Source organism: Talpa europaea, assembly GCF_964194135.1.
Source record: "Talpa europaea genome assembly, chromosome: 2".
Lineage (NCBI taxonomy): Eukaryota > Metazoa > Chordata > Mammalia > Eulipotyphla > Talpidae > Talpa > Talpa europaea.
The window spans coordinates 144,008,283-144,033,507 of record NC_140068.1 but is presented as its reverse complement, the minus strand read 5'-3'; the positions used below and the strand labels follow the sequence as shown (position 1 = coordinate 144,033,507).

Genomic DNA, 25,225 nt, shown 5'->3' with positions numbered 1-25,225 from the left:
AAGCTCACGCTTTAAATATAAGATTTACTTTCATTTACTTCAGTAATATCTACAGAGTGGTCTCATGGGTGATGCATGGGATATGGGCTTCAGAAACATCAGTTGATCCCCAAACTTAAATCATATTTATTCTCTTAGATCTGTGATGCAAAGGCATAAAATAATTTTGATCTTAAAGTTGAAAATTGTTACATATATACACATAATAAACACTGTAAAGCTGTAAATGTGATTTGCCATCTTGAAATAAAAGTAATTTTGACTTAAATGGCATAAAATTTAAGATTTGTATTAATGAGAGAATAAAACCCTACCAGGTATTTCCATTTTTGTTCCTCTACATTTCAGAGTGAATGCTTTAGAACTACAGTTAATACTTAGTAGAATGAAAAATTAATCCACCTACCAGAGTAATACATTTGATAGTCACACAGATTTTTTTTTCCTGAGTGCCAGGTTCTTACATATCTGCCATACAGGTTTTCCTTCACCAGTAAGAGCGCAGTTTACATCATTTCTTACTATGGGGTTAGTATGGTTAAATGTCCTGTATGAAAACTTGCTTACGATTGGTAATTTTAATCTGCAGCTGGGGGTTGCTACCTGGTATGTTCAGACATTATAAAAACTCGGGTAATAATGATGGTTTAAGCATGAGTCCTAGCATGTGATAATTGATATAATAATGACAAAGTACGCATTTTTCTAAAGGAAAGATCTAGTACAGAGAGAAACACTTCTGACTGAAATGCAATGTCATCAGTTTGTTCTTCACCCAGACTTCTTGAGAAACATCTAAGTAACTCCTTGTCGTTTAATATCAGGCTTCCTTTTAATTAAAAATACTTCCTGAGATGAGTTGCCAATAATTGTCACCCAAACTAAGCCAGTTTCCACAGGGAAAAATGCAGCAGCTTATCTCTTCCAGAAAGATGGGACAATGCCAGGAGTGAGCCAGGGGTGCTGTCTAGCTACATGCCTAGTCATGTTCTTTTCCTGTATAGACTCACTTTATGCTCACAATTGTAACTTTTAATTTTAGTTGATTTCTAATTTACCTTTATGCTTCACTGGATGCCTCTGACCATCTACTTCTGCCTCTAGGAAAACTGAGACAGGCTCTTGCCCTGTGTTATTTTCTCCCGTTTTTAGTTTCCTTTCACTGATAGCAGAAGAAGTTCTTCCCTGATTAATAGAGAATCAAATAGTTACGTTTACAGATAACCCTGTAATTTTGTAGTAAAACTAAAACCCCATGATGCATTCCTAGTCCTTAAATATGCCTGCAGGCCTAATGGGCGAAACCACTCTATTAAACCAGCCCGGGAAGAAGGAAAGCCAAGCCTGCTCCACTCCTCTTGGTCACGCTACTGCCTTTGGCTCAGCCCAGATCTCTCCTCTCTGCTTTCGTTCTGTTGGCACAACTTGTGGCATCTAATGCAACAGAGGCCACTCTCGGGATGACTTACTTAGCATTCTTTACATTTGTCCTTCACTATAGGAAACATTAAAAATAATTCTCGTTCAGAAATGACCGCATCATTTACATGATTTGAGAGTTGTGAAATCATTCCTCACATTCATTCACTCACCCCCATACTTTTTTCCTCATTCTACTGTTTCTCTGTACTGTTTGACCCTGTTCTATGCTATTGCATTTTGATTAGAGAGGCACCAATTTTAAAGGACATCTTTAGAAGAAATTGTATATAGAGATTTTCCTAAAAGAAACAGAAGCCTTTCTAGGCCCCAGAAAGATAGGGATTCATGTGAAGGAAGAAATACGTTGTACAAAAGGGCATGAATAACCACTGTCTGCCACTTCCCATATTTCTGATGTCGTCATAATGTGTTGTATGTCCAGATAGTCTGGCTGTGTATGTCTTCACTCCCAGGAGCCTCAGCTCTATCTAGAAGCATCTACAAAGGCTCCACTGGTCATGACAGTTTGTCCACCAGACTCTCACCTTGGAGATGACGTGGCAGGAGAAAGGGAGGGGTAGATAGGAAAAGCGAAATCTTTAATCTAAGCCAAGGCTGTAGATGTGGAGGGCGCCTGAGAGCCGGGCTCCAAAAGAACTCCTTCCGGCAGCAATGACCACTTGATTCTGTAGAGAACATGAAACAATTCATTATTCATCACCACTGTTACATTCCTGCTATAGTCCAGGCATCGTGTTAGGCTCTGGACATCCAGACACAGGTAAGAGACTGGCTACACCCTATGTTGCTCACTCTCAAAATATCTCCTTTCCCTCAGCTTAAAACCACTTTGACCCTTCAGTAGGTTAGAAACCAACCGCAGCGAAGGAAGTTCACTACAGCCCCCTCTCTGGCACACAGAGAATAAAGAACATGTTCATTCTAGTTTTCTAGTGGAGGTACATGACAGACAGCAGACCTGGAATAATGATGATTGTCAGAAGGGGCTGCCTTTGTCAGTGTGTTTGCAACACTTCTACTGCCCCTGCTGCTAAGATCCATCCTTCAGAATTCCTTTCAGAGCCTGGTACAAATTATTTTTAAAGATTTATTTATTGATGCATACAAGATTTATTTATTGATGGGTACAGGCCAGAGGTACGGGAGGTGAGAGGACTCACCAGAGACAGAGTGGGAAACAGAACGGCAGACTGAGTGAAATACACTGCTGAGGGGAGCAGTGGGCAAGACAGGAAAGGTCTGCCTTGCCATGTGGGTAGCTCCCTGGCTAACTAGGATCAAACTCATGCTGCAGAGGCTGCAGATAGCTTCACAGTGCTGGGCTTAACCCCTTGCGCTACTAGGGAGCCCCAAGCCTGGTACAAGTTTTTAAACATTTTCATTGGTGGCAAATCTATATGTTTTGAGATTGGATTTCATTTTTGGAAACCACCAAGAGATATTCTGAACAAAGGCTGGTAAGTGAGGTGTAAAAAATATTTTCATATGCCTACTGGCTGGCTGTCTTTAGAGAAATGTCTGTTCACATTCCCTGCCCATTTGTCATTCCATGTAGTTTATTTCCACTCTGATTTTTATTATTTCCTCCCTTCTACAGACTTTTGGTTTCATTTCTAGTTCCTTTTTTTTTTTTTTTTTTCATTTCTAGTTCCTTAAGGTGTAAGGTTAGATTATTTGAGTTCTTGTTTCTTATAGGCCTGTATTACTATATACTTCTCTCTTAGTACTCCTTTTACTGTTTTGCATTTGTCCTAGGCATTTTTAATTCATCTCCAGGTATTTTTTAATTTTCTTGATTTTTCTCATTAACCCAACAGACATTCAGTAGTAGTATTCAGTCTCCATATATTAGAGATTTTACTGGTTTGGATTTCTAGTTTGATACCATTGTGATCAGAGAAGATAAGATACCTGATGTGACTTCAATATTCATGAATTTGTTGTCAGTTGGTTTATGACCCAAAATGTGGTCTATCCTTGACAGTGTTCCATGTACTCTTCAGAATAATGTGTACTCAGCTCTATAGTACCCTTAAATGTTTAGTCCATCTGGTCTTACCAATTTTTCCTTGTTGATTTTCTGTCTCATTTGTCCATTAATATAGGTTGAAGTCCCCTATTTTTTAAGATGTTAATAGTTGTCATATATTTTGATGCTTCTTCATTTGGTATATATGTGTTGATGAGTGTTATACAACATCTGATGTATTGGGGCCTCCGTTGGTGGCCCAGCGGTTGAGCACTGGGCTGCAAAGCTGCCCGCAGCCTCTGCAGCACTGGTTCGATCCCTGGCCACCAGCGAGGGTCCCACATGGAACGCAGACCTCTCCTGCCATGTCCGCTGCTCCCCTCGCAGTGTATTTCGTCAGTCTGCCTGTTCTGTTCCCTGCTCTGGCTCTGGTGAATTCTCTCACCCTCCTGCACTTCTGACTGTACCCAGTGCTTGTATAAATAAATAAATAAATCAGGGGGGAAAAAAATCTGATGTATTGATCTTAATCGTTATGTCCATCCCTATCTCTTGTTACCTTCCCACCTTTTTGGGTTCTGTTTGCTGATAGGATTGTCTTAACAACCATTTACTTTAAACCTATGTTTATCTTTGAAGCTCTAGAGTCTCCTGGATATAGCAGAAAGTTGGGTTTTGATTTCTGATCCAGCCAACTACATTCTGCCTTTTGATGGGTAAATTTAGTTCCATGGTTTTGCTACTGACATTTTGTCTTCAGTTTTCTGTTTCAATTTAATCTGGTTTTTCTTTATTTCACTTTCCCAACACTCCTGATTATGATTTTTATATTGACTCGAGTGAACTACTACTAGAAAGGTAAACTTGCAGTGTTGTATAGAAAAAGTTACTTTTGGATGATCGAATCACTCTCGGTGTAAATAATTGTTGATTTATTGATAATATCTAATTTTTGAAAAATACATAAAATTTCAAATGCGAGGTAACCTAACAGTATTTCTGTGACCAGACTTTTTGAGAATCCGGTCATAAATTTAAAATGCTCTTTTGTTTGTATTTAACCCAAAAGTTGTGCTGTGAGGCTTGGCCACTTGAACTGGTGACCAGTAGGGGGCAATATCACCATAATTCTTATAAACCAAAACAGGGTCCACAACACTTCACATCTTACAAACCTTAATGTACAACATTACTTAGTGTTCACACTACTCTTTAGCATTTAATCTTATAGCATGTAATCTTTTAGCATTTAATCTTATGATTTGCATTGTATTTAATTTCCCATGTGTGTAATTCATATACTATATATCTCTCAGCCTAGCACACATATGTCCTGAGATGAATGAATGGATCTGGCATAGTTTAGCAGTATAATTTAAAATAAAACCTTGATCTAGCAGATATTTGCAGTTACATAAAGAGATAGCTGCAAGAATGCTCAATAACATTATCTATAGTAGTAAAAATTTGGAAATAAAAATATGGTCCATCCAGACAGTAAAAGAGTATGCAGCCATTAGAATCAGGTAGCAAATAGCTCTATATGTACTTCTCTAGGAAGAGACATAATATAGTATATGATTATCAAACAGTGAGCACTGGAAATGTGTCTATGTATATGTCTCTAAGTCTGGAAGAAAACAACATACTAACTACAGTTACCTAGTGTGGCAGTAAATTTTCTAGGAAGGGCTGTTATTGTAATAAAGTAGCAAGACTGTGTCCCAGTAAAACTTGATTTATGGACATTGGAATCCCAACTTCATGTCAATTTCATTTGTCATGAATTAGTCTTTTTTTTCCCCAATTAAACATGTAACAGTGTTTCAGTTTCTGGGCTATACAAAAGCAGGTGACCCAAGGGAGTTGGCCCCACACGTTGGGATAGGTCAGTCCAGCCCCCATTGTAGAGGATGAAACTGAAGGGGAAGTAGGGGAATTAAAAAAGTAATGAGTTATGTGAGAATGTTATTTTTATGTTTTATGTTCCTCTTCTTCAAAGAAGAAATGAACAAAATGAGATAATCCCAAAATACCAACCATAAAACAAGTATCAAAGGAGTATAGTCTTGATACTTGGAACTCACCTTGTTCTTGGACCTCACAGTGATCATAGCGCTCCCAAACCTTGAGCTTGCCTGTAAGATAAGCCGTGTTATTTTTCTCACCTTAAAATAAGAGAAAGGCTTTGTTTTTTTTTTTTCCGGGGGTGGGTAATTTTTCTTTCACCATTCCTTCAGGCAATACTTACTTCAGGAGAAATCAATACATATTGGGCCTAAAAGAAAATAGTGAGAAAGGGAGGCTATTAAAATTGGTTTTAAAAAACCCATAGTGATAGTAATATCATACCCTTACATTGACATTCCTACATTTCTAGTGTAGCCTTTAACGTTTGCATGCTCTTTGGCACCAAAAATTCCACTTGCAGGAATTTAGCTCAGAAAAGAATTCATTAGTCTAATAGTACTAATAGTCATTTAAAAAAAAAAAATGGTTAGCTTCTTCTCCGCGAACACACCAAATGGCGGACGACGCCGGTGCTGCGGGAGGGCCCGGAGGCCCGGGGGGCCCTGGAATGGGAGGCCGCGGAGGCAAGGCCGAGGACAAGGAGTGGATCCCCGTCACCAAGCTGGGCCGCCTGGTCAAGGACATGAAGATCAAGTCGCTGGAGGAGATCTACCTCTTCTCCCTGCCCATCAAGGAATCCGAGATCATTGACTTCTTCCTGGGGCCGTCCCTCAAGGACGAGGTTTTGAAGATCATGCCCGTGCAGAAGCAGACCCGCGCCGGGCAGCGCACCAGATTCAAGGCGTTTGTGGCCATTGGGGACTACAACGGACATGTCGGTTTGGGCGTTAAATGCTCCAAGGAGGTAGCCACCGCTATCCGCGGTGCCATCATCCTGGCTAAGCTCTCCATCGTCCCTGTGCGGCGAGGCTACTGGGGGAACAAGATCGGCAAGCCCCACACCGTCCCTTGCAAGGTGACTGGCCGCTGTGGCTCTGTGCTGGTGCGCCTCATTCCCGCCCCCAGGGGCACTGGCATCGTATCTGCGCCTGTGCCCAAGAAGCTGTTGATGATGGCCGGTATCGATGACTGCTACACCTCGGCCAGGGGCTGCACCGCCACCCTGGGCAATTTTGCCAAGGCCACCTTTGATGCCATCTCCAAGACCTACAGCTATCTCACTCCCGACCTATGGAAAGAGACCGTGTTCACCAAGTCTCCTTACCAGGAATTCACTGACCACCTGGTGAAGACCCACACAAGAGTCTCTGTGCAGAGAACCCAGGCGCCAGCTGTGGCCACCACATAGAAGAGTTTATACCAGGAAATAAAGTGAATTACTCCCAAAAAAAAAAAAAAAAAAAAAAAAAGGTTAAACCATGTTTTATCTGTAGATAAAATAGTAAGCATCCAGAAATGTGTTGTAAAAAATACAAGCTGGCACAGAAAAATCTTACAGTAGTGATAAAATCAAATACACAGTTGCCTACAAAATCATCTGCGATAAGATGGTTGTTAACGTACACAGTGAACATCAGCAGCAGCTCTTGGCTCGAGTGCCTGCTGGGCCATTTCCTAGCAATTTGATTTAAAACACCTTTTCTGATCTTCAAGTTCTCTATCTGTAAGTGGGCACAAGGCCCATTTGGTAACTTCAGTGTGCTTAGCGTAGTGCTAGACAGAGGAAATGCACCAAAATGGTATCAAGGTCATAGCAAAATAATACTAGGCAATATATATCAAAGGCTAACATGCACCTCTGCTGAGTCAAGTTCTAGGTAGATTTATTTGTGCTTTGTAAGAATTTTACAATAAACCTTTTTTAAAGAGGTGGGGTGGGGGCCTCGTGGAGGATTATGGGTGTGGTAGCATACATCTTAAGAGATGTGATCCTGTACCTCTGAATCATGTCCAATATTGCCTCAATAAAAAAATAATAATGGGTCAGTGTTTAATTCCAGGAAACCTGAGCATGGGAACAATGAAATAGGAAATCGGTACTCCAAGGGGTTGCAGCCAGATTCCTTCTGTGGCCTCTAACCAAGCACCAGAATGATACCAAGTCCAAGTAAACTTTAGCTCTAGGGAAGTGCTGCAAAATGCAAGTACCTGGGCCAGTGAACTACACGCAAGTGATTGTGCCCTTTAACCCAGGACCTCCCCATAAACATGGTAAATTACAGTGGATGTAACAAGGACTTGGCAAAAGGCCATACGTTCCCAATAGGGTATAGACGTTTATATGAGAACACTTTACCTTTTCTTCTGGACATGGAGAAATCCATGATTTACATTTTCCTGTCACGTCACCTAAGGTGGTGTGTTTGCCATTGTATACATAAACACGGCCATCTTCTCCCCCAATCAGTCCGGAGGTCACATCTGCTATCCTCAGTGGGGCTGCCATGATGATTTCATCTGTAAACAAAACCCGCCAGAAGAAAGTTTCTTGTCATCCTTTCCATTGTTCCCCTACTGGAACCTCACCCAGCCTCCCAAATATTACTAACGTGCTCTTCAATTAGCCTACCCTAACTGTATCCCATCATAGTCAAAAGCTTGTGTCATGATTTATCACGAACAATTGACATGGGTGACTCATATTTACCACCCTGGAAGAACAACTCACTCTTGTACATCTGGCGCCAGTCTCACCTGACTCAATCTACCTAAAGGCCCCAGGGCCCTGGACTGTCAAGCACAAGGACAGAGCCTAGATGATCTGGTTAGGGGACCGGTCTGATGGGAAAATGCACTAATTCCTCCCTACCTAAGCCATCGTTATCCAGGTCACTAAGGTGCAGAACTGCACCAAAGCGAGAAAAGCGGCGGTCTCCACTGAAAGTGCTGAGCAGAGAAGGCTGGGAGTCTGGTGTCAGTTCATACATCCGAGTAGTTCCGCCTTGGTGCAAGGTCATGGTCAGGAATGCCATTTTGGACACATCATCTGAAATAAACCACAGTACAATTCCTGCTGCCATCCTGAGAGCAAAGCTAGGGTGCAAGAGCACTGAATAAAATCTCAGCGCCACAAGGGACCCAAATCACTCAGTCATACCGGACAGACCATTTAGTGTCAGTCAACTCTTAATTGTCAGGAAGGTGAATCTATCTGGGACCCCAAGACCCAGACATTTGCGAAAGTTCAGTGATACCCCATCAGCCTTTTCAGTCTTCCACCTCCAGCATAGCCTCCACACAGCTCTTGTTTTACATCACAAATCACCTCTGTCACTCTCCTGACTTAGAGCCACTTGGCTGAAATCCAAACTCTTCAAGAATCTAACTCCTACCTGGGACTCTAGCATTCTTTGGGGCCACACCACCCTGGCTCATTGCAAATTTAAACCAAGTTTAATATTTCTTAAATCTAGGCCTTTGGAAATGATGTGCTCTCCGCCTGGAGTAGAGACCGCTCACTCTCCTCACTACCACCCTTCTGCTGGCAAAGTACTGCTCTTCCAGAATTTGACGCAAGAGTCACCTCTTCTGGAATCCTTTCCTCACCTCCCTGATCTAGAGTAGGTGCTGGTCCCTCCTGCACAGTCATCACCAGGGGGCAGCACCAGCTCCTGTGTCCCAGCCTCAGGCTGTCAGTTTACATGATGTGTATTTCTGTCTGCAAAATGATACACAGATGCAGGTGTGTGAGGTGACATACACACACGTACATATAATCACATGTTTTAACCAAGGTGCAGACTTTTGAAGATTATGAAGTTCTATATTCTTTTTACATTGAGGCCATTTCTAACTTTTTGCTATTATAAATAATACCATGATAATTCTTCCCCAGTTTTAAATATTTTCTGAGAACAAATCTTAGAGGTGGTCCACACAACATCCATGGGGACTGCCTTTTTTGAAAGGCTTTTGCCCTGTTTCCAAGCAGTATAATGGTCCATATCTCACTTCCGCCTTGCCACCTCTGAGTGTTTTTCATACTGTTAAGTATTTGACAGTTATTAATCAACACCCAAAAATTCCCACTAAATATTTGATTCTCAACTGCACACTGAAGCACTCTGCTGAACTCACAAGGACGCTGCAGCTACTTTGAACCTTTGAAGGTAGCACAATGACATCTGTCTGATGCTTCATGAACTACCCGGAGGCATTCACAGTGTCAACACTAAAGCCTTACATTCCTTTTGATGACATCCTACCTTTGCAAAACCGGGGTTTCCATGGTTGTTAATGACAAAATGATGGCCCCAGGAGCAAAATCAGTGTGGAATGGAAACGAGGTTAGTGGTGTCTGAAATGATTCCCAGGGCCTCCCTGATGCCATAAGGGGTTAAGACGCAACCTATGAAGCTCTCCGCAGCCACTGCAACACATGTTCGATCCCTGGCCAGGGAGATACCCACATGGCACAGCAGTCCTCTCTTGACTTCCCTGCTGCTCCCCTCAGCAGTGTATTTCAGTCAATCTGCCTGTTCTGTTCCCCACTCTGTCTCTGGTAAATCCTCTCACCCCCACACCTCTGGCCTGTACCCCATTTCTAGTATGCATAAATAAATAAATCTTTTAAAAAATGATTCCCAGGTTTCAGAAGTCGTCCAATGGCCAAAAGGAGCTAACTCGTGTGTGTGACATACAGTCACAGCAGGGGTGGGGCTGTGGGTGTACACTTAGAGAGGTGCTGTGTTTGGCTTTAGCCTCCTGTCACCAATTTGAAAATCAGAATAATTTTATAGCAAAGGATTCTGCATTTTTATTTTGTTTTAGGGCCCATAGATTATGGTGAAAATGGGAAAATCTCAACAGATCAGATCGGTGGAGTATACCAGTGTCGAAAACCTGGTTGTGATATTATAGTTTGCAAGACAGTGCTGGGGAAACTAGATAAAATGTAACTGGATCGCTCTACTTTTTTCCTGCAAGTGCATGTGAATTTATAATTTCCAAAAGTTTTATAATAGATATAGACATAGTCACCATTTTATTTTACAGACTATTTTAAAACAAAATTACAAAGATAGCAAGGAAGTGGGAAGCTCTAATTCACAGCATTCTGACAGAAAGACCAGTGAGACAAATAAAACCAGTAATGTGTGCTGCGAAAGCTGAGAAATCTCTACCTAGATTCTGTAAAGGAGGAAAAAAAAGGAGATGTTATCCCAAAACCAAGTCAGCCAACTCTTAGCGTTCTAATGCTGTGTCTTGTGTCACGCAATACAAATTTTAGCTATTCCGTTGCACACACTTCTGCTTATCAATCATATCTTCCCCATAATGTATTATGCAAAACTTTCTGAAAAATAATCTGTCAATATGTAATAAGAGCCTTAAAAAGATTAGACCCTCTAGTCCAGGAAGTCTACCTCCAGGGATCAATCTAAAAAAACGATTCACAAAGGCCATCAGATTTATGTACCTGGACTTCAGTTACACCTTATCCTCCATGGTAAAAACCTGGAAAGTCTAGATTTCCGGCAATAAGATTATGTTAGCAAATGTTGGCATGCGCCTATGGAAATCTGATACATTTATCAGAAATCAGTTTTAGAAGAGTATTTAATGACATATTCACATACTATCTGGCTGGATAAGGGGTGATTTATATATATGTAAACTTCCTTGTATTTTCATAACAAACATAACTCTTGTAACCTTGGAGGAAATAGTTTAAACTCTCCCACACTAAATCAATCTTTCTTTTTGTGTAGAACTGGAGTATAGGTCAGAGGTGCAGGGGGGGTGTGAAAGGATTTATCAGAGACAGAGTGGGGAGCAGAACAGGTAGATTGAATGAAAAACATTGCTAAGGAGAGCAGCTGGTGAGCAGGAGAGATCTGCTGCACCGTATGTGGGTCAGCTCCCTGCCTGGGGATCGAACTCAGGCCATAGCAGTGATAGTGCTGAGACTTAACCCCTAGGCCACCAGGGAGGCCCCCCACACTAAATCTTTCATGTGTGATTTTCGACAATCTTTGAGGTAGGAATTATAATTTGTATCTTGCAGACGATGATACTAAGGTTCAGGGAGGTAAAGTAATTTTACCAAGGTCACGCAGCTTGCTATTAATGAGAAAAGAAAGCAGTCCAAACAGTTCTAACTCCAGATCTCATGACTTGCCCTCAATATAGTCAAGGAACCACATGACTAGAAAGAAATGCTTCATGTTTCATGACCTACCGTGAGTTGGGGCCCCAACCAGAAGCACTTGTCTCTGGGTTCCGTTCACCATCACGTAGCCACTTGACAGAGAAGTACCCAGCTTCCCCATTGCCTGTGAAACGCAATCGATCAATAGAGCATAGCACCTAAGAAAGCTCCCTGTGACCTCCACTGTCCTGGGAGGGAGTGGCCCCCATACCTTGTCTCCAGAAATAGTAAACCGGCTTTGGCAGTTCGGTGGGAAATAGCCATAGACCCGTCCAAGACTCTGTTTCTCATCCTGAGTGCGGAACAAACTGCCCAAACTAGAAAGAAACACACTGGGCTTAGCTGCTGAGACAGAACTGGCCAGGTATTCAGGTGCAAGAAAAGGGCACATCTCCACCTCACCCATATACCCCTCCTGCACGCCTGGGGATGGGGGTGCTCTCAGAGTGAATCCCAACATCAAGATTCTCCAGACACAGAGTCCACCATCTTGCCTCTCAATTAACAGCAGAGCCTGGGATACCTACTCTTCTGGGCTGAATTTTTATCTCCCCCAAATTCATGTGCTGAAGTTCTAACACCCACTGCCCCAGAACGTGACCTATTTGGAGATGGGATCCTTAAAGGGGTAATTATATTAAAATGAGGTCATTAGGGTGGATCCTAATCCAATATGAGTGGTGTCCTTACAAGAAGCTATCAGGGATGGACACACAGATAAAATGAAAAATAAGGACAGAGGGAGAAGCTGGCCATCTACAGGCCAAAAAGAGAGACCTTAGAAGAAATCAACCCTGCCCGTACCTCAATCTCCAATTTCCAGAACTTGAGAAAATTATAGTTTAATTAAATTAATAGTGCTGATAGCACTGAAACAGTGCTATCCATATGGACAATTCCTATTGTTTAAGGCCCCTAATCTCTAGTACTTACATGGCAACACTGGCAAATTAATGCAACTATCTACCTCATTTTTAAGCTTCTAAGGGGGCCTCCTTGGTGGTGCAAGGGATTAAGTGTCAGCACTATGAAGCTATCCACAGCCACTGCACCACGAGTTTGATTCCCAACCAGGGAGGTGACCCACATGGCACAGCAGACCTCTCCTGTCTCACCCACTGCTCCCCTCAGCAGTGTATTTCAGTCAATCTGCCTGTTCTGCTCCCCACCCTGTCTCTGGTGAATCCTCTCACCCCCCGCACCTCTGGCCCATACCCCAGTTCTTGTATGCATAAATAAATCAATCTTTAAAAAAATAAAATAATAAACTTCTAAGAGGGCGAACTTGCAACTTTTTCCCAGAACCTTAGCTTGTCCTTGATGGGTAACAATTTCTTCACCCCTCTTTCTGAACCCTACACTTAATGGGTTCCCACGGCAGCAGGTACCTACCCTTTGGGCTGCCTTGGATCCCAACATGTGCACTCACCTGCTGGCATTCTTCCAGGTCGGGCTCCCAACCAACAGCAAAGTTCTGTTGTTCACGCTGACCCCGTGAAGCGAGTATCCCAGCCAGGAGAAATCTTCCTCGCCTTTCACCATCCAGTTGGCCGCCTCCACGTTCAACTGTTCTACACAAAACAACCAGTCCCTTCTACTTTAGGTGGGAGGGATGCTGAAGTGGCAAGAGTTATCTTTGGAGGCTAATGAGAAACAGATTCATTCTGCTGAGTTTTTGCCAGAACTCATATGCCCCCATGCAGTTCCCATTCAGAAATGGATCTGCCACTTCATACAAGAAATAAGTTTGTAGAGCTCACTTCTGTGGCGCATAGAAGGCTACTTAAAAAGAGCCTCTCTCTGGTATAGCATAGAGTGTAACATGTTACTTCCCAACTTTTGGAATGCCAGCTCTTTTGTAAATTTTTCATGACATTTAAAAAAATGTATTGTTGGGCCTCCCTGATGACGCATAGCACCGTGCTATGGAGGGATCCGCGGCCTCTGCAGCACGAGTTCAATTCCTGGCCAGAGAGAAACCCACATGGTGGAAACAGATCTCTCCTGTCTTGCCCGCTGCTCCCCTCAGCAGTGTACTTCATCAGTCTGCCTGTTCTGTTCCCCGCTCTGTCTCTGGTGAATCCTCTCACCACCACCACCCCTTCTCTGGCCTGTGCCCCAGCTCGTATATGCATAAATGTATAAATCTTTGAAAAAATGTATTGTTAATGCAAAATTTTTTTAAAGAGCACCTTTGGACAGAGCGCCACTGGGGTGCTTTTATTAGTGTTTCAATTCTTACACCGGGAAGCTATGAGAAGAATCCACTGGCCCTGGTAAATTTGGATCTAGAAGTTGGGTCCTTTTTTGTAGCTTCAGGGAATCTATCCCTATCACTCACCATAACATCTGCAAAAGTAAAAGACTATTAAAAAATGGAGGTGAAATGATATGGAAAGAGGAAGTAAAGACATAAATCATATAGAAAAGAAGTCATTCCAGGCATAGAGAACAGAAGGTAACCACCCATCCCTCCAGCCAGCACTACCTTTGTCAGTCCGTCTAGGGTCAGAATAAAATGCAGCCACAACTCCCTTCTGTTTCCCTCCACCTGGTGCAAAAGGGGAACCAATCACCAGATCAGGCTTGTTGTCCCCATTCATATCTGCGGCCAAGAGTGTCCAGCCCAAGTTACAGTAGACGTCCTTAAGAAGAAACCACATTTGACTCAGCCTTGGGGCCAGTTAAGATACAGTGAATGTTAGTTTTCTGCATCTGGCTAAGGTGATAAACATACCTGACAAGAGATGGTGATGTTGGGGGAACTTGCCATTCTCCCTTGCTTGGAACCAAAGTAGATGTACACTGTACCCTAGGCAAGGACAAACCTCAGGAAAGTCAGATGGCTCATGACTTTAAATAGCAAGATAAAGAACCTTAAATTGCAAGACAAAGATGGCTAATGATAAATCACCATCAGAGCTCAGGGACTGACAGAAACCTGTTCTAATGGTTGCTGCTGAGCTAAAAAAAAAAAAATACTTTTTTAAAGCTTATCATTTCCATCAGACTATTAGAGACCCCAAAGTAGAAACTGTTATTTCTATCTTTGCCTCCACAGTGTCTTGCCCACGATCTGACATCCATGACTGTTGACTGCATTTGCAGAATACCTTGTTCAGCTCCCCCCCTTCAAGGCCCTGCTGGATTTCTGGCTTTTCCAGGAAACCTACCCCAGCCCAGCCCATCATTCCTCTGAATACCCTGTTAATGCCATTCATTTGCCTTGGGACACGTGCTGTACTTTCATTCTGATTTATCAACCAGTTCCTATCTTATAACTTGCCTGTCTCTAGGCCTACCCATTACACAAGCAGTTATTTCCCATGCGGGGCTAAAGACTGGATATACAACAATCAATAAGACCAATCTGTGGCCTCCTGGAAAAGTACCTGATGGAACTGGAAAACCATGAGGCCAAATCAAAGCCAGGAAGGCAGGACCAGGTAACCCAAATTCATGTCAAGGACCCAAGGAAGTCCCTGAGGTCATCTACCCACAAATGTTCTGCCAGATAGTTGGCTGGCTGTATTTCTCCAGAGGTTCTACTCAGCACTGGCCTCCCCTCAGCAGCACCTCACCTCCCCCAGCTGTCCTCCCCCACCTCCCCAACTCCCCAACTCCATCAGCAGCCTTACCTTATATGTGAGCTCCTCCGAGCCCACTGAGGGGGCCCCCACCGCCAGGTCAGGCAGGCCATCCTGGTTAAAATCTAACACGGCCAAAGCTGACCCAAATCGGCCTGAGGGCTGAAGAGGCACAAATTAATTTTTCCTGGGCTGAGGAAAATTAAAATTTGCAAAGAAGCCCCAATTCTCTGGCAGTAGAGAGGCCGGGGACCCCATCCAGCACGCAGAGGGCTGGGGAACAAAATTGTAACAGCATGTTACACACCCAGGAAGTGTCAGCTAGGTAGCTTGGCCCTCAGGATATTTTTGGCATGCCTGTGTTTTTAGGAGAAGATGAAGTACCAGAAAGAAGGTAGTCGAAGGTATTCTTCTAAGTCCTAGGTCTTTAGAAAATGGGCTGGTGTGTACTCTATCCTACACAATGGCCAAACTGTTAACAGCAGCTAATATGTGTTGCGGACTCAGGGTGTTCACTGTCCATCCAGTAGCCACTAGCTAAAGGTAACAATTGCACTGACATTTAAAGTAACAAGAAACAGGGGCCTCCCTGTGGTGCAGGGGTTAAGTTTCAGCGTTATCCATATGGACAGCCACTGCAGCATGAGCTCAATCCCTGGCCAGGAGCTAACCCACACTTAGCTCAGCAGACCTCTCCTGTCTCACCCGCTGCTCCCCTCAGCAGTGTATTTCAGTAGGTCTGCCTGTTCTGCTCCCCACTCTGTCTCTGGTGAACCCTCTCACCTCCCTACACCTCTGGCCTACACCCCAGTTCTTATATGCATAAATAAATAAATTGAATCTTTAAAAAAAAATAAAGTAATGGGAAACAAAACAAATTCAGCTCCTCAGTTGCACTAGCCATAGTTCAAATTCTCAAAAGTCAGTGCAGCTATTGGTTCACACACTGGACAGCCCAGATGTAGATCATTTTCATCATTACAGAAAGTTCTATGGGACTGCAGTGCTGGAGACAACATTGTAAGCACTTTACATGGGTTAAGGTAAGGACTGTCGCTACCAGCCCCTTCATAGTTTGTAGATGGAAAACTCAATCCTGGAATGGTGTTCTTCCAAGATAGATTTTCTAGGTCTTTCATCTCCGACTGTCTAGAGTCAGCTTAGACTCCAACGTAACTCATTTTTAGGTTCTCAGATTCTTTCACAACATACATACATATGAATAGTCTTGCACAAGGGGATATTTGCCACGTAATACACATGCCACAGGGCCAACATCTATTATTTATTGCCTAATATCTGTATACCTGAGAGCAATGGCATCTGTGGACACTGCCCTTTCAACAAGACTGGAACTTGATAAACAAGAGAGGATATCCAGAACACAAAGCACACTGGGGCAGGGTGGGAACAACAGGTCCCCTCTGTTAAGTCAGGATGGGTTCATTTCATCACTACCAGCTGCGCCACCAAGCCCTTCTGTTGATCCACCAGTCATTCCAAGGAAAACACCTAATGTTAAGATGGGCAAATGCTTGAGAGTTGCATCCTAATCCTTCAGTTTATAGGCAAGGTAAACAGAAAGGTAAACAGACAAGGGAAACAGTAGGGGATTCCCATCCCCTAGTACATGCTTTAATTAAAGCACCTTCCAAATTATCAAAGAGAGAAGAGGGCATGGAGCCTCCTCCATATCCTTGCTTCAAATATCTTAGAGTTTATCATCCATAGGGTGCAGCTGTCTCTCTTGTTCCCTGCCTATAGGAGCCCAAGGAATGTATTTTACACAACACTGATGGGACTAGCTTCATGAAGAAGTAGGAAGCAACAGGAATGAGTAACTCTATTTTGGAAGTTTCTCACATGGTTTCAGAAAACACTGTCCCTGGGTGAGCATGTGAGCTCACACGCTGGCCAGACAACTTACTCACACCTTTCAGATTCAGGACTCCTGCTCTCAGAACCTAAACTAGATCACAAACCATTGTAGTTTTCATTTCGTAAAGGTTGTTCAGGCATGCCATCTTATTTTATCTTCACAGCATTAATGCTGCTATAACAAGAAGTTGAGTCAAGAACCCTCTCACCAAGAATGAGAGTTTCTTTTCTTGGTCTTTGATATTCAGAGCATGCGGTGCCCCAAGGCCCTCACAGTCATCTGTGACTAGTAGCAGGGCTACCTGCCCGTGGTATTGCTCTTGTAAGGACTCATGCCAATGATGCCCTGGAGGAAAGCCACCCAGGGCCCACTGCTCCCAGCAAGAAGAGTTAATGCTCAGTCCCTGAGGAGTTTCCTGGTGATAAATAACTCCTTAAAGGAATGAAATCCAAGCAAAGTGATGGACCAATGTTGCTCTCTTCATTTTTGACAAGTCTACCGTAATTATGGAAGATATTAATATAGGAGACTGTGGTTAACAGGTGAATGGGAACTCTGAACTGTCTTTAAAAATTTCCCATGAATCTGAAAGTCTTACAAAATAGAACCTTTATATAAAAAGGGGAGGTTTGGTATTATCAAGAAATCATCCCCTAGGGCCTCCCTGGTGGCGCAAAGGGTTAAGCACCACACTATGAAGCAATCCACAGCCTCTGCAGCATGAGTTCGATCCTCGGACGGCCAGGGAGAAACCCAGATGGTGAGGCAGACCTCTCCTGACTCGCCCGCTGCTCCCCTCAGCAGTGTATTTCAGTCAGTTCACCTGTTCTGCTCTCCACTCTGTCTCTGATGGATCCTCTCACCCCTCCCCTGCATCTCTGGCCTATACCCCAGCTCTTGTATGCATAAATAAATAAATCCTTAAAAAAAAAATCACCCTCTAATGGACTCTTCAAAGCAGTTCTAAATTGTATGTTGGTGAGACTCAGAGGTAGAGACAGACAGAGATAAATGAAGCGAACATGTTTTGAAAACTGAAAAGTGCTATTTCTTACTATCATTATTCTTGTTAGGGGTAATTTGTCCTGGAGAATTTTCCAGGTAATGTGGGCAGAGGCTTACTGACACTAAAGGGGGAAAGCCTGACATTAGTGTCATACCTGGAAACCCTCCAGGATCTCGTGGGCCTCCATGTCCAGGTCCACATCGATGGGGGGCAGGCCCAGGTCATTGCCATAGATGAGGTACACACGACCGACCTGGATGTGGCCAGGGTGGCTGTAGCCCGGGGCACCCACCACCAAGTCACCATAGCCATCCTGGTTGAGGTCAGCTGAGGCCATTGCCCTGTAGGGGAAATGAGGAAACCCACCGCAGTGACGATGAGAACTCTGGGTAAAACTGTCTCCTGCATCTTCCTTTTCTAGAATCTAACATTTTGACTTCCTCTCAGTGGTTCTTCCATCTGCATAACAGCTATGAGATCAATATTGTTTGTGTAATTCACAGTCTTGCTCTCCAAGAAATTTAAAAAATCAAGCTGAACAAGTTAAAGCTCTGGGCTTTTTCTGGATCATATAACCTGAGTAGCTGAAAAAGCATGCGCACAAGGCATCCTGGCACATATGAAAGCCCAGAGCAGCAGCAAAATCCTGGGCTGACCTGGTAACCAGAAAAGTCGTCTTTGCCAACCCCCTGCAGCTCATGGCACATGTCCATTTCTAATCTGCTCAACTCGTTTTAATTTGCAACCTGACCAACAAAGGCAAGCTTGAGTTAAATACAGCATTTTATTTCTACCATAGCTATATAGGGTGCCTTTCATTGGGCAAAAAATTAAATACTTGACATATTTAGCAGATCTTTCTAAAGGTGATTCCATGATCTACTAGTTATAGAGATCGACAAAATGAGACAGAGCTTGAAATGTCTCTGTTAAGGGTGGAGAAACCAAAGTCACTTATTTATTCTAGTGCGGCAGGCTGTGCCTCCCATGCTGTCTCTTGACAAGGTCCGGGCATTGGGGGAGACTGCCCAGAAGCGGGGAGTTCTTGTGCTCCCCCGAAGAGGGAAAGTTGTACTTCCCAGAAGAAGGAAGTTCTTGCACTTCCCAAAGAAGATCTGAACTAGGGAGTCTCCATGGCAATGCCTGCTAATGCTCTCCTCTTTGTTCTTGGTTAATGCTGAAGTAAGCAGTTACAAATTGGCCTGTGAAAACCTAATTCAGACTCAGGTGAGCATGAACTATCACAAAAGTAAAATAATTGTTTAAGGTATTGTTAGGAAAGAAATGTTTTGGCCCTGAGAACTATGGAGAACAAGCTGCCCTGAACCACCTTTGCTCGGAAACCATAGCCTAATATGGGGGGTACCTGTTTGCAGCAACAATACATTTCCTGGTGTATGAGGTCAATAATTCGCAGGCCGTGTGGAGGCTAAGAATTTCTAGTTAAGAGTTAGACTTCAGGGCCTCCCCGGTGGCGCAGCGGTTGAGCGCTGGGTTGCGAAGCTGCCCGCGGCCTCTGCGGCGCTGGTACGAACCCCGGCTGCTCCCCGGCCACCGGAGGAGGGTCCCACATGGTGCGCAGACCTCTCCTGCCGCCCGCTGCTCCCCTCAGCAGTGTACTTCGGTCCTTCTGCCTGCTCTGCTCCCCGCTCTGGCTCTGGTGAATTCTCTCACCCTCCCGCGCTCCTGACTGTACCCAGTGCATGTATAAACAAACAAACAGATAAATAAATAAATAAATAACATGCCTCTATTTAAAATAAATAAATAAATAAATAAATAAAAGAGTTAGACTTCAGTAGAACTTACGTAGATCTGATGAACTGTTTTAAACCACTTTGAAATAATTAATATATTAACCAAGTTATTTGAGTGCTAGGAAATAGATTGATTTTAGTAATTGAATATAGAATAGGAACTTTACACCCACGTTTGTAACTGGGAAAGTTTAAATGTTGCCAAATGTTGTGCTGTTGATCATGCTAGTAAATGAGCCATACCTAGGAAACTAATTGTTCTTAGGCAACAAAAAAATGGCCTACAGGTGTAAGGCCAAGGGAGTCTTTACATGATCATGAAAAAATATGTAATGATTGTCTTTGCTTTGCTTCAATGCTTATGCTGCTGTAATCCCACCACTCGCCTTAAGGTATAAATAAAGACCCGCTGAGACCCTCAGCAGGAGATACTTGCACGAACTAAGGTGTCTGTGTCTACCTCACTTCTACCTCGCTCCACTTCCCCTCAGCCCTCAGTCCTCCGAGAGAAAACTTGGCCGACGCTGTCCTCTCCTCTCTGAGACCCGACACAATTTCTAGCTGGGGCTGGTCTCCAGCATTCTAGCTCCTACAGCCACATAAAAAACGACAGAGTAGAAGAAAAAGAAAAAAAGTAGTTTCTGAAGAGTTTAGTGCCAGGTGGAAGGGTCCAGATACACTCAACATGGAGAAAATGCTGTTTCCTCATCTCCTGAGATGGACACTGACTAGTAGTGAGCCCAGAGATGGCCTCTGCATTGCTGCCCTCACAGTGGCAGTGAGCCTAGAAGGAGGCCTTCTTTTGGATCTTTCTGGAAAGCAGCCAAGAAGTGACATTATTCACAAATGAATGGCCAGTAAAACTGTATTCACCTCCCAATCTCTGTCTGGGGCTGAAAGCATTTCTAGCCAGGGAAATGCAGTGCACTGAATTTAAGCTGTATTATTTTAAAAGGCAATTTCAGAGCTTCCAGGTTGAACAGATAGATTCAAAGGGAGAGGTATACTCAGAGTCTTTCCCCTTGTCTTGCCCTATGCTTCTCTTTCATCTAGCTGTCCCTGAGTTCCAACAAAGGGGTCATTGGAATTCCCAACCTATAGATGATTCATCAGAAGCACAGATTGTTTTTTTTTACTTAACATCAAAAGCAAAGGTAACAAGCACAAAAATAAACTAAAAGACTTCTTTCCAGTAAATGAAGCCATGCATGGCAGAAAGTAGTTGCAAATCCTCATCTGGTAAGGGACTAATACCCAAAATATATAAAGAACCCATTCAAGTCAGGGAAAAAGAAAAACACAATCTAATTTAAAATGAACAGAGGAACTGAGATGTTTTCAAAGAAGACATACTGATGGCATGAAAAGGTGCTTAGAAAGTACATGAAAGGTGCTTAGAAAATCATTAATCGACAGGAACATGCAGACTAAAACTGCAATGTATTTTTACCTCACACTTGTGAGAATGGTTATTATCAAGAAGAAATAAGTGTTGGTAAGGATGTAGAGAAAAAAGAACTCTTACGCACTGTTGGTGGGAATGTAAGTTGGTGTAACCACTATGGAAAACAGCATGCCATGTTTCAAGAAATTAAAAATAGAACTACCAGATAATCCAGCAATCCCACTTTGGTATTTGTCCAAAGAAATGAAAATACTAACTTGAAAAGAGATGTGCGCCTCCGTGTTCATTGCAACATTATTTATAATTGCCAAGACAAAGGCAACCTACAGAATGGAAGGAAACATCTGGAAACTATATCTGATAAGGGGTTAGTATTATAAAAATATGAGGAAATCATAAACTCAACAGCAAAAAAAATTCCAATTAAAACTGGTCAAAGCGTCTCAGTAGATAGTTTTCCAAAGAAAACAAATAGCTACATGTTGGTACCTATATAGATATATATAGATATAGATACTTGTTGGTAGATGAAAAGACATTCAATAGCTTAATCATCAGGGAACTGCAAATCAAAACAACAATGAGATATTATCTCATGCTTGTTAAGATGTTGCTTTGTGAAAAAACCAAAAGATAACAAATACTGACAAAGATGTTCAGGAAAATCGAACCTGAGGTACTGTTGGTAGGAATGTAAATTGGTTTGGTCACTGTGAAAACAGAATGGAGGTTCTTCTAAAATTAGAAATGGAGCTATCACATGATTCACCAATTCTACTTCTGGGTGTTTATGCAGAGGAACTGAAATCAAGATCTTACAGAGACAATCAATCTCCAAGGAATCTGATTTTGGTCAATTTTTTAATAAACCAGAGGAATCCCAAATAATTCTCCTATAAATTATTGGGTATCATAGGCTTTTGCCATATGAAGTTACCATATTCTAGTCACCATAATAATTTTCTCCTATTATCCCTCTAAATTATTAAATTCCAGATAATCTGTAATAATATTTCTCCATGAAACCATTACAAAGATTCTATAAAATAATACTTTATTGATGTGATTGTTTAACAAAGCAGTTCCTCATATTAAAACATTTTTTGACCAATTTTAAGAAGATAGTTTTTTATCTTAACAATAACTTAATGTTATTGTTCATTTATAGTGATATAGGGCATCCCTAGTGGCGCAAGGGGTTAAGCACCGCACTATGAAGCAAGCATGAGTTCGATCCCCGGCCGGCCAGGGAGCAACTCACATGGCCAGCAGACCTCTCCTGTCTCGCCCGCTGCTCCCCTCAGCAGTGCATTTCAGTCAGTCTGCCTGTTCTGTTTCCCATTCTGTCTCTGGTGAGTCCTCTCAACCCCTGCATCTCTGACCTGTACCCTAGCTCTTGTAGGCATAAAAAAGTGAATCTTTAAAAAAAATTATATTGCTATATAAATTAATGTTTTATTGATGACTTGATTAAAAAGTAAGGTACTAACAGGCACCATTTTAAACATTTGTTGTATGACTGAATGAAATTAAACTGATGAAAGTGTTCAAGAATTAGGTAAACTTACACCTACCAACCAAGTCTTGCATAGGGCAGTGTCAAGAAATAAGATGCTGAGGGGCTGGAAATGTGCTTCAGGGACCGCCGAGAGCCCTCTGCAAACATTTTCCGTAGGTTCCTTTCCACAGTCTGGTACATAAATGATAGGGAATCCTGAAATAGAAAAATCACACAGGCAGATGAAGACAGATGCATCATCAACAAAGCTACCAGTTCCCATCAAAACCATTTCATAAAGGAAACAAGTTTTTACAAGTCCTAGAAGGTAAAACATTCATTCTTGTCAGCAAGGAAGATCCCTTAGAATAGGCAGTTAGGTATGCTAAGGGATGGAAGTTATAACCCTGGGGGGGGGGGGGCTGGGGGAGGAGGCAGGGCAACATGGAAGAGTCAGCTGGGACTTAACCGGAACCAAGTAGCCAGCATGAATCTTGCACATGTGAGTTTCAATGCATCGTTGTAAATCAAATCTGTACAGGCACTATCTTGTACCAGGAGGCCAAAATACCCTCCAAACCCAAATTGAGATGTTGCTGCATTTGCTTTGAGACCCAAGATATCCTGTGCACTGTGCTGGGAGCTATAAGAAAGAGAACTGTAGGGACAGCAAGACTCTCAACATGGCTCAACGTGGTTACTGCACACCGGAGCTGCCCTGGACAACCTGACCTGACACTACATCCATGTATGTTCAGGAGACATGATTTTAAATCCACCCAAAGGTGACATGAAACCAGACAAGAATTCCCAGGCAAGCCCCAGAACACAGCAGGATGTGCTCAGAAGCATTGCGGAAGCCCTGGCCAGCTCAGACTCTGGAGAAGAAGTACAGGTACTAAGGGTCACTGGGGAAGGGATCAGACAGCCTCTTGCAGGTTTTACACAGATCGTCTATCCTCATTCCAGTTCTTATTCATTCATCCAGAAATTATTTACTCAGCTCCTACTGTGTCTTAGCCACCACCATCACAGGCCATAAAGTAGACAGTGCTTCTCTTATGAAGCTTATTCTGATGCACATTTGATCCCAGTAACTGCAAGGTAAAATGTTATGATTTCATAGAAGTTCCCAGGTCCAGAGCTGGCAACATCATTTGTGGAGCTAAGTGTAAAATGAAAATGTCGAGTCTAGTGCTCAAAAGGGGCCCTTCCCTGTGACTGTTTTGGGTGCACACTCCTGAAGCAGGTTTTCCACAAAGCCATGGCCCAGCTCCTAGGAACACTATTCCCCAGGACATTAAATCTTTGTCCTGATATCAGGAATCCCCACTCCTACTTTCCAACTCTCTTTTAGTCTCTTCTATCTCTTGTCTCCTGTTCTAGGCAAATAAGACTACCCATATTTCCAAACATCCTGAGACTTTCCCAGTTCACTAGCAGAAAAACACACTCACGGATGAAATAATATCAGCTATTCAGTATACCAGCTCAAATGCCACATTCTCCATGAAGATTCCTCTGATGCCCTCCAAGATCACAATTATAGCCCTGCTAGCAAAACACCCCGCCATGTTATTTGTTGCATTATACTCATAAATGGTTATTTCTGTATTTATCATTCTTACCAAACTGAAATGTTCAAAGTCTGAATCTATTTTCATGTTATATCCCTCCTCCCAAGCCCCAGCACAATATCTGACACTTAAATGACATCAAGAATGAATTCCAGGGCCTCCCCGGTGGCGCAGCGGTTGAGCGCTGGGTTGCGAAACTGCGCACGGCCTCTGCAGCGCCGGTTCGATCCCCGGCTGCTCCCCGGCTACCGGAGGAGGGTCCCACATGGCGCGCAGACCTCTCCTGCCGCCCGCTGCTCCCCTCAGCAGTGTGCTTCGGTCCTTCTGCCTGCTCTGCTCCCCGCTCTGGCTCTGGTGAATTCTCTCACCCTCCCGCGCTTCTGACTGTACCCAGTGCATGTATAAACAAAACAAACAAACCAGCAAACAAATAAATAAAGCATGCCTCTATTAAAAAAAAAAAAAAAATGAATTCCAGGGCCTCCCCGGTGGCGTAGCGGTTGAGCGCTGGGTTGCGAAGCTGCCCGCAGCCTCTGTGGCACCGGTTCAATCCCCGGCTGCTCCCCGCCCACCGGAGGAGGGTCCCACATGGCGCGCAGACCTCTCCTGCCGCCCGCTGCTCCCCTCAGCAGTGTACTTCGGTCCTTCTGCCTGCTCTGCTCCTTGCTCTGGCTCTGGTGAATTCTCTCACCCTCCCGCGCTTCTGACAGTACCCAGTGCATGTACAAATAAATAAATAAAAAATACATACCTCTAAAAAAAAAAAAAAAATGATTAAAAAAAAAAAAAAAAAAAGAATGAATTCCAGGGGCCTCCCTGGTGGCCTAGGGGTTAAATCTTGCTATGGCGTGAGTTTGATCCCCGGCCAGGGAGCTTAGGCACAGATGGTGCAGCAGACCTCTCCTGATTCACCCGCTGCTCCCCTCAGGAGTGTATTTCAGTAGATCCGCCTGTTCTGCTCCCCACTCTGTCTCCGATGAAT

General features: G+C 43.2%; 2 protein-coding genes across 3 annotated transcripts in view; one reads left to right on the top strand and one right to left on the bottom strand.

Moving 5' to 3' along the window:
• Positions 1–1,938: 1,938 nt before the first annotated feature.
• The window catches only part of GPLD1 (glycosylphosphatidylinositol specific phospholipase D1), a gene marked incomplete at its 5' end in the record, with an annotated part of 48,038 nt that continues 24,751 nt past the window's right edge, over positions 1,939–25,225 (bottom strand). For both annotated transcript variants that reach the window (XM_084229122.1, XM_084229123.1), the window contains 13 exons: positions 1,939–2,108; positions 5,500–5,550; positions 5,664–5,690; positions 7,680–7,840; positions 8,193–8,369; positions 11,565–11,658; positions 11,746–11,851; positions 12,964–13,105; positions 14,023–14,179; positions 14,272–14,346; positions 15,173–15,283; positions 18,161–18,347; positions 22,743–22,882. In XM_084229122.1, the coding sequence (XP_084085248.1) occupies positions 2,022–2,108; positions 5,500–5,550; positions 5,664–5,690; positions 7,680–7,840; positions 8,193–8,369; positions 11,565–11,658; positions 11,746–11,851; positions 12,964–13,105; positions 14,023–14,179; positions 14,272–14,346; positions 15,173–15,283; positions 18,161–18,347; positions 22,743–22,882 (1,515 nt within the window). In that variant the 3' untranslated portion in view covers positions 1,939–2,021. The remainder of the gene's footprint in view (positions 2,109–5,499; positions 5,551–5,663; positions 5,691–7,679; positions 7,841–8,192; positions 8,370–11,564; positions 11,659–11,745; positions 11,852–12,963; positions 13,106–14,022; positions 14,180–14,271; positions 14,347–15,172; positions 15,284–18,160; positions 18,348–22,742; positions 22,883–25,225) is intronic.
• Positions 5,635–6,765, top strand: LOC311167943 (small ribosomal subunit protein uS5). The gene has a single exon (XM_084229124.1). The coding sequence runs from the start codon at positions 5,937–5,939 to the stop codon at positions 6,729–6,731; it is 795 nt and encodes a 264-aa protein (XP_084085250.1). The 5' UTR covers positions 5,635–5,936; the 3' UTR covers positions 6,732–6,765.